This window comes from Gossypium hirsutum, chromosome A06 (genome assembly GCF_007990345.1).
Source record: "Gossypium hirsutum isolate 1008001.06 chromosome A06, Gossypium_hirsutum_v2.1, whole genome shotgun sequence".
Classification (NCBI taxonomy): domain Eukaryota; kingdom Viridiplantae; phylum Streptophyta; class Magnoliopsida; order Malvales; family Malvaceae; genus Gossypium; species Gossypium hirsutum.
The window spans coordinates 27,206,020-27,215,003 of NC_053429.1; the positions used below are offsets into that span (position 1 = coordinate 27,206,020).

At 35.2% G+C, this 8,984-nt stretch overlaps 1 protein-coding gene across 4 annotated transcripts; it reads left to right on the top strand.

Annotated features, from left to right (window-relative positions):
* Positions 1–252: 252 nt before the first annotated feature.
* LOC107961622 (LRR receptor-like serine/threonine-protein kinase ERECTA) lies at positions 253–7,816 on the top strand. 4 transcript variants are annotated; one of them, XM_016897669.2, is made up of 27 exons: positions 253–951; positions 1,359–1,497; positions 1,639–1,710; positions 1,837–1,908; positions 2,013–2,084; positions 2,186–2,257; positions 2,353–2,424; positions 2,544–2,615; positions 2,708–2,779; positions 2,873–2,941; positions 3,039–3,110; positions 3,221–3,292; positions 3,447–3,518; positions 3,646–3,717; positions 3,792–3,863; positions 3,947–4,018; positions 4,198–4,269; positions 4,340–4,411; positions 4,494–4,565; positions 4,647–4,718; positions 5,107–5,175; positions 5,288–5,359; positions 5,461–5,534; positions 5,621–5,749; positions 6,020–6,370; positions 6,544–6,914; positions 7,020–7,816. In XM_016897669.2, the coding sequence occupies exons 1-27, from the start codon at positions 867–869 to the stop codon at positions 7,371–7,373; spliced, it is 2,937 nt and encodes a 978-aa protein (XP_016753158.1). In that variant the 5' UTR covers positions 253–866; the 3' UTR covers positions 7,374–7,816. The 4 variants fall into 4 exon arrangements, with proteins under 4 accessions (XP_016753158.1, XP_016753161.1, XP_016753160.1 ...); XM_016897672.2 differs by having other exon boundaries at positions 7,038–7,816; XM_016897671.2 differs by having other exon boundaries at positions 6,023–6,370.
* Positions 7,817–8,984: the final 1,168 nt, after the last annotated feature.

Consider the following 8,984-nt stretch of genomic DNA (forward strand, 5'->3'; position numbering starts at 1 on the left):
TATAAAAATAAATTTAATATCCAAAACATGACAAAAGTTAAAAAAAATAAAATTAAAAAAGTGATCTTTCTTTGTCAACCTAGAAAAGAAAAGATTATTTTATCTGCTGCCAAAATAAACAAAGAAAGCGACCCTTGATTTGTTTCATAACTATAATCTTTAGTACTTGAAAACAAATAAAACTACAATCTTTACTTAATTATCACATTATATTCTATTATTAATTATCCCCTGCAGAAATTAATATGAAAACAAAAAGAGAGAGAAAGTTGTATGTTTGTATGTTTGCAGTAGGCAGCGAAAATGGCAGAGCTATGGCAGAGAGGTTTTTTTTTCTTTTCTAGAATTAATTAAAATAATTCTTCTTTCTTCTTTTGTTCATTAAATGATTCTTCTTTCTTACACTGTCTCTTTCTCTTTCGCTGTATTTTTTTTAACAGTTGCAAGTATTTTTTCCCCTCTAGGGAGACTGTTGTTTTTATATTATTATTATTATAGGGAGGAGGGAGGGTCTATATTTTGCAGAACGATGTGATGCAACAGAGCAGAGCAGACTCCTCTTCTAGCTCTTCTTCTACTTTCTTCTCTTCCTTCTTAATATCGTTACATTGCAGGAGAAAAAAAAAACAACATATGTTAATAGTAGGGACAACGAAAGTATCATAAAAAGTTGAGCAGATTCTTTGATTCTCCAGCATCATTTCCACAGCAAGTAGAACAGTGGGAGACAAAGCTGAGGCTTTTATTTTCTTGGGGGTTTTTATAAGAATTTTTTGTTCTTCTTTCTCGAGTTTGAGATAATGGTGTACTGAGGTGGTTTGTTTGAAACAAAAAGAAAAAGGTTTCTTCTTGCAAAAAGAGGTTGAATGATGGCATTGTCATTTTGTTTGGAGTTGGTCTTCTTGGTTTCTCTCTTATGCTTGAATTTGGCTTTTGGGGATTCAGAAGAAGGTAAGTGTTCCATTTTGTAATAAATAAGAAGGGTCTCTCCTCTGTTTATTACTGTATGTATGGCTCTATGCCTTTTTCTTTCTGGGTTTTGTTTGGTTTCTTTGGTATTGTAAGAACCATTGACGAGTAGGAAGCTTTTATTATTCAAACTTATTTAAATGTTGGTCTCGTTTTTTTTTCCAGAAGAAAATGGCTGCTGGTTTATGAACCTTCTTCTTGCTCGTAGTGTTTGTTTATCGTTACAGTTGTGGTTCATGCTAGAAGCAACAATTATATGATTTAACCTTCTTTTTAATTCTTTCAAAAGGTTTTGAAGATAAATTGATTCTTCACGTGTTGTCTAACTGTATATTTTACAAAGGAGCTAAGTTTTTGTGCTTTTCTCTATGGTATGTTATGTAATGAAGGAGCAACACTCTTAGAGATAAAGAAGTTCTTTAGGGATGTGGACAATGTCCTATATGACTGGTCGGATACACCATCTTCAGATTATTGTGTTTGGAGAGGGGTCACTTGCGACAATGTCACCTTCAATGTCGTTGCACTGTATGTTTTCTTTCATTTTGGTGTCTTTGTTTTTTCTATTACTTTCTTGGTCTTGATGGTACAATTTTTCTTCGTTTTCCAAGGGTTGGTTTTTGTTTTTCATCATTCAACTGTTTTTTTTTGGGTTCTCTTGCACTGTAGCAACCTATCAGACTTGAATCTTGATGGGGAAATCTCACCAGCCATTGGAGATCTCAGGGATCTTCTGTCTCTGTAATGTTCCCAATTTTCTCTGCCTTCTCCTTGAAATCGTGCACCTGTTTTGATCGTTTGAAAAGAATCGTTAAAGCCAAAACTTATTTGCCATTTTGCACGAATTTTTTTATGTGTTTTGATCAGTGACCTTAGAGGAAATCGTCTGTCTGGACAAATCCCAGATGAGATTGGTGATTGTTCATCTTTGAAAAGCCTGTAAGTGCTTCAAAGGAAAAGAGCTCAAGAATCTAATACTGTGAATGAGTTTTATGAAGTGGCTTTTAAGTTAGATTGAGCACTATTATCTTGTGTTACATCAGGGATTTGTCATTTAATGAGTTATATGGAGACATACCGTTTTCAATCTCGAAACTGAAACAACTGGAATTTCTGTAAGATATTTTGAAGCATTTCTTACAATACTGTATCATATGAATTCTTGGTTGCTCAGTTGTGCGAATTTGATTTTTTTTTTTAATAAACGACTGTTTAGGATTTTGAAAAACAATCAGTTAATCGGACCAATACCTTCAACTCTGTCACAGATTCCAAACTTGAAAGTTTTGTAAGTTATTTTGTATAATTTCTTAACATCAGCCAATGATTCACTGGTGACTGGATGAAGTTTTCATTCCCTAACGTATGATATATTGGTTCCAGGGACTTGGCACAAAATAGACTCAGTGGAGAAATTCCGAGGCTGATCTATTGGAATGAAGTGTTACAGTACCTGTGAGTGTAAAAGTGTCGCTGTACCCTTTTATTTCTACCATATAACAGTTCAATTTTAATGTTTTTCCCATCAAATGGCATGAATCCTTTATCCTTGGTTCTTTTCTTCACTATTTTAGTGGTTTGCGAGGAAACAAACTAGTTGGTGGGCTCTCTCCGGACATGTGCCAGCTAACTGGTTTATGGTACTTGTAAGTTTACTTTCTATCCCACTTTATTTAAGGACCTTGTTATGTCTTTTTTTTTTCCGGCAAGTCTAACTTAAGTTCTATACTCTTTGAAGTGATGTACGGAACAACAGTTTGACTGGCAGCATTCCTCAGAATATAGGCAACTGTACAGCCTTCCAGGTCTTGTATGTACTCCTCATTCAGCTCAAGAGGACAAATGCTTTCAAAATGTCTGTATTGGTTAATTAAAAACCTCTTTTTTTTCTTCTGATTGGTAGGGACCTGTCCTACAACCGGCTAACTGGGGAAATTCCATTCAATATTGGGTTCTTGCAAGTAGCTACATTGTATGAGCTGAAATTTCTCCATTCTTCATCCTCAATGACCATGTAGCTAGTAAAATTTCAGTTTATTAATTGTTCTCATGTTGATTTTTGTGGCTAGATCTCTGCAAGGTAATCATCTTTCGGGGAAGATCCCTTCTGTTATTGGTCTGATGCAGGCACTCGCTGTATTGTAAGTGCATTTTGTTAATAGCTGCACTTAAGTTCGTTCACTATCATCGAGTTCTCTCCTTTTTCCGTGCTATCAATCTCATGTTTCAATTTGTCATATGTGCTAACCAGGGATTTAAGCAGCAACAAGTTAAATGGACCTATCCCTCCTATTTTGGGGAATCTGACCTACACTGAAAAATTGTAAGTAGTTGCTCACAGTTCATATCTTTTTAGTATCATTTTTCAGTGAGACTCTAATTTTAAGTTTTAGATTATGAGATTCAAAATATGATGAAACAGCTGCTAGTTTAGATTCTTGAGTGATTTTTTGATGGGAAAATACTGTTTTCTGTAGATATTTGCACGGTAACAAACTGACTGGGTCAATTCCCCCCGAACTGGGAAATATGTCGAAGCTGCACTATTTGTAAGATTACATGGTCTTTGTTTATCTCGCTTATATGCATTGCTAATTGGCCTCTGCCAAATTGTTGTGCTATGTGAAATCTGGGATGGCAATGTGACATCTGTTATGTCGGTTTTGCCTTGTGCAGGGAACTGAATGATAATCAACTTACTGGGCATATTCCACCAGAACTTGGGAAGCTAACTGAGCTATTTGATCTGTATGTTAGTTTTTCTGGTGGTTCTGTATATGAAGTTCTTAGTATATACAAAGCACTGATACAAAATTTTGCAGGAATGTTGCTAATAACAACCTTGAAGGACCACTTCCCGATAATCTTAGCTCATGTACAAATCTCAACAGCCTGTAAGCACTGATATACTGATCTAATTTCTGTTCTAAACTTGAATAACCTCAAGGTAGTAACCTATTGATTGATTTGTTGACAGTAATGTCCATGGCAACAAGTTGAATGGAACCATTCCACCTGCTTTTGAAAGGCTAGAGAGTATGACCTATCTGTAAGCTTCACTCTTGTTATATTAATGCTCTATTTGGGATCTCAATGGGGGGCACCATGCTACCAAATGGACCCTAAATGCTCGGTTCAAATATTCACTAATATATATATTATCCATTTTAGTTTCCTTTAATTTTTCTTGATGATGCTTATCACTCTAATCGTGTTGTTTTACCTCAGAAATCTCTCCTCTAACAATATCAAGGGCTCTATACCAATTGAGCTCTCCCGAATTGGTAATTTAGATACTCTGTAAGTACAAGTGCCCAAAGTTGTTCTTCTTTGCTCCTTTTATTGGTTCTTATTTGTTTATTTTCTCCAGGGACATTTCTAACAACGAAATTAATGGCTCTATTCCTTCATCCCTTGGTGATTTGGAACACCTTCTAAAGCTGTAAGTGTTACTAGAAAATGGGATCTTGTTTAAGTGCTTAGCAATTACTCAACTGTATTATTGTCTTCTTTTTAACTTGTAGGAATTTAAATCGGAATCATTTGGCCGGAGTCATTCCAGCAGAATTTGCTAATCTGAGAAGTGTTGTGGAGATGTAAGAAGCCTTAATTTTACTTCAATGAGTAGGCAAAATTTTTTCCTTGCTGACTTCTCTTGTTATGCTTATACTTTGTAGAGACCTTTCAAATAATCATTTATCAGGTGTCATTCCTCGGGAATTCATGCAGCTTCAGAATTTGTTCTCATTGTAAGTAACGGTCAACTCCATTTTTGAACATTTATGTGATGGAAAGAACATGTAAGTATTTATGGAACTTCAATTGGGTGGCACTTTTTATAGCTGTAGTAAAACTACTGTTGAGGCTCAAGTTTTAGTTACTTTTTTAGCTCTGTTTTGGGTGTTTGTGGTAATCATATTTAGTCTTTACAATAATAGGTCCATCTTTTGATTAAATTTGACACCTTATGTAGCTCAGCTAGGTTCTTAGATGATTATTGAGATGGTTATGAAAGATGGTTATGAATTGAATAATTTCTCTTTTTCCGTTTTACCTGTTCTAGCAGGATTAAGGTTCTCAAACTTCTTGATCATCTAAGTCTTTATTCTTATAATTTTTTGGTTCAAAATGATGCAGGAGGCTTGAAAACAACAACTTATCCGGAGATGTGATGTCACTAGTCAACTGCCTTAGTCTTACAATCTTGTAAGTTGACAATTAACTAAATTTTATGGTTTATTTTCAATATAGCTTTAACTTCCAATGGACAGTAATTCGAGCCTCACATGAATCCTATGAATTCTCGAAAACCTTGCAGAAATGTGTCTTATAACAACCTTGCTGGTGATATTCCCACAAGCAATAACTTTTCAAGATTCTTGCCAGACAGGTTAGATTTTTCTTATTTGAATTTTGAACAAATATTTTTGAGCAGAAAAACTACCATTTCCCCATTAAAGCTAACTTGGAAGTGAAAACAACTGTTTGCAGCTTTATTGGAAATCCCGGGCTTTGTGGCTATTGTCTCTCTTCTCCATGCCATGTGTCTCATCCTGCGGAGAAAGGTAATTGTGACCTGTAGAGTAACAAGTATTTTATCTTGGAATCTCGACTATTAATCATTTTGTTGTTCTCTCTCTTGTTTATGCAGTTGTAATCTCCAAAGCAGCAATCCTAGGCATTGCACTCGGTGCCCTTGTGATTCTTTTGATGATCTTGTTTGCTGCATGTCGCCCGCACAATCCTACGCCTTTTCCAGATGGATCGTTGGATAAGCCAAGTAATTTCTCTTTTTATGTAACTCCTGTTGCTTTGATGTATTGAAACATTGGTGTACGGTGAATTATCTGAGTTCCAAGGTCCCATTTTTGGTTGCCAAATTGGATATGCAAAATATATCATTTAACAATGTAAGATGGTAAGCTGAACTAGTCTAGAACAATTTGGAGAAGATTGGATAAGAAAATTAATTATGAAAGTTTTTATGTTCTTTCTAAGATGCCTAGTTGAATTTTATGCTCATGTTATTGGCTTGTGAACTTGTTAACAGCAGTTACTTACTCGAGACCAAAATTGGTGATTCTTCACATGAATATGGCACTTCATGTATACGAGGACATCATGAGGATGACCGAGAATTTGAGTGAGAAGTATGTAATTGGCAATGGTGCATCAAGCACGGTCTATAAATGTGTCCTTAAGAATTGCAAGCCAGTTGCCATCAAGAGACTCTATTCGCAGTATCCACAGTGCTTGAAGGAGTTCGAGACAGAACTTGAAACAGTAGGGGGTATTAAACACCGAAATCTGGTCTGTCTTCAAGGATATTCACTCTCCCCTTCCGGGAATCTTCTCTTCTATGATTACATGGAAAATGGCAGTCTTTGGGATTTCCTCCATGGTAAGTTTGTCTTCTGAAGTTGAAGCAGTACCTTGTTTGTTTACATTGCTAGAATAATATGTTGGTAAAGAAATATTTCTTAATTTCTATGGTAAAGGAAGCATCTTTTTTTATTTTTTATTTTTTTATTTTTAAACTCCGAATTACAAATTTAAGGTCTACTTTTACTGCAGTTTCTACCAAGAAGAAAAAGCTTAGTTGGGACATGCGTTTAAGGATAGCACTTGGAGCAGCGCAAGGGTTAGCGTATCTGCATCATGATTGTAGTCCCAGAATCATCCACAGGGATGTCAAGTCATCTAACATTCTGTTGGACAAGGATTTTGAGGCTCATATTACTGATTTTGGCATTGCGAAAAGCTTATGCATCTCAAAGTCTCACACTTCCACTTACATCATGGGCACTATTGGTTATATAGACCCTGAATATGCCCGCACTTCCCGCCTGACTGAGAAGTCAGATGTTTACAGCTATGGGATTGTCCTACTCGAATTACTGACTGGAAGGAAACCTGTAGACAACGAATCCAATCTCCATCATCTGGTAAAGCCATCATCCATTTAAGTTTTATATAAATGTAAATGCGGTTGGCAAATCTTTATTTTCATTTTGATTTGGGTATTACATTTAGTTTAAATCGCCAATCAGTATTTATATGCGTATCAGATTTTGTCCAAGGCTGCCAATAACTCTGTCATGGAAACTGTTGATCCGGAGATCACTGATACATGCAAGGATCTTGGAGCAGTTAAGAAAGTTTTTCAGCTAGCCCTTCTATGCACAAAGAGACAACCGTCTGATCGACCAACCATGCATGAAGTGACCCGGGTTGTAGGAAGCCTAATGCCATTAGACACCCCACCAACAAAACAGCTGGCATCGGTCCAACTGTCCAAAGTTACTTGCTACAAAGACGAGTATGTAAATCTCAAGACTCCACACTTAGTCAATTGCCCTTCAATGAGTACCTCACAAGGATCATGGAGAGGTCATATCTCTTGAAGCCAATCAATTTAAGCATCAAAATATTCCAGGAGTGAACAGCATTAGATGATTTGAGTGAAAAAAGATCATGGGGAAATGTGTATAAAGACTATGGTATCAATTATTGTAGCTTAGAGAAAGAAAAAAGGAAAAGGATGGGACTTGGAAAGTTGAGGGTACTGGCACCACAAATTAATGCTTGTATATTGTACCATATGAAATTATGGTGGTAACTTTGTTATTGTCTCAAAATGGGGTCTCTGCCTCTGGCAACTAAGCTTCTGCTTTAGTGGGGTCGTAGTTTCAGGCTGAAAGGGGGAGAGTTGGGTGTGTGCTCTGCATAAAAACACATAATATACATGACCTGCAATAATGCACTAAGAAGCCTTAGCTATGTTCTGAACGATATCAGTTATTAGTACATATATCTTATTACTGAAAGATAACCATTGATTTGCTCAGATGTTACCGTCTTAAAGCCAACCTGGCCTTCCATCCACTTTACTGCTTATGGGCAACTTTTATCAATCAAAACACTATAAGTTGGCTGGGATCATGTTATACTCTGCTGTTAAAACAGAATAATATGGCAAATATATCTTCAAAAAAAAATGATAGAAAATATATTTGAAAAAAATTGATATGAAAATTAATTGAGTTTTTAGTTATAATGATACAAGTGACTCAGCCCAATTCAAAGGCCATAATAGAGATGAGTTTAGTTTCTCTCAAGACCCAATTACGAGATCCAAATCTAAACAGATAAAGTCAAAATTTAACTTAGTGGTTTAAGATTTTATCACGAAAAAAATTCGAGAAGAAGAGTAGAAGTTTCAAGACAATAAATTCTGGAGTAATGATGAATTAGAAGAGACTAATTATGTTCGTGGGCCTAAACTCTCAATCTATGACGACAAGTCCATGTGAAAAATGCTAATAAGCTTAAGCATTTCACTTCAAGAACCCCAATTGATCTTATAAGCTTAGACGTTTCATATTGGGTTTAAGTTTTAGGCTTAATTTTTATTATATATGAGCACAATATTTTATTTATTAGCTCTTATTATTTTATTCCAAATTTTAGAAAATTATTAAGTATTTTAAGTTATTTAGGAATTTTATGTTAACAAGAAAGTTTAGTTTAAAACTACTTCTTGTTTAGATTAAATTAGAGTTCTAGTATACTTAAGAGTTTTATTTAGATTTATTTATCTAGCCTATATATAGGCTTTTGCATTGTACACAATGGAGACAATTCATTATTATTCTATTTCTCTTTTGAGTTAATAAATTCTCTCTGAGTTTTTCTTTTCAAAAATTTCTCTTGAGTCTCTTTTAGAAGAATTTTAACAATCTTTTTAGATTGTGGAGATCATCTTCAAACTTTTTCTTGCCAAGGTTTTTATCTTGGAGGGGAAATTAGAGCCGCTTGAAGGGGGTTGTGGATTCTTTGTGTTTCCAAGGCTGCTTAGGACTTCTACACGCCACGTTCTATTTTTCCATTTATCTTCTTTATTCACTTCCTTAATCTTTGATTTATTATTTGTTTATCTAACTTGGATTTAATTTCGTTTCAGGTTGTGTCAAAAAAAATCCAAGTTTCTTTCTGAACATCTAGAGCCCTAAGTC

Bases quoted from the DNA above. Each gene is read 5' to 3' on its own strand.
- LOC107961622 (XM_016897669.2), top strand. From the start codon at position 867: ATGATGGCATTGTCATTTTGTTTGGAGTTGGTCTTCTTGGTTTCTCTC. The intron at 2,425-2,543 runs GTGAGTGTAAAA...TCACTATTTTAG, and splicing joins AATGAAGTGTTACAGTACCT to TGGTTTGCGAGGAAACAAAC. The intron at 4,019-4,197 runs GTAAGCTTCACT...GTTTTACCTCAG, and splicing joins CTAGAGAGTATGACCTATCT to AAATCTCTCCTCTAACAATA.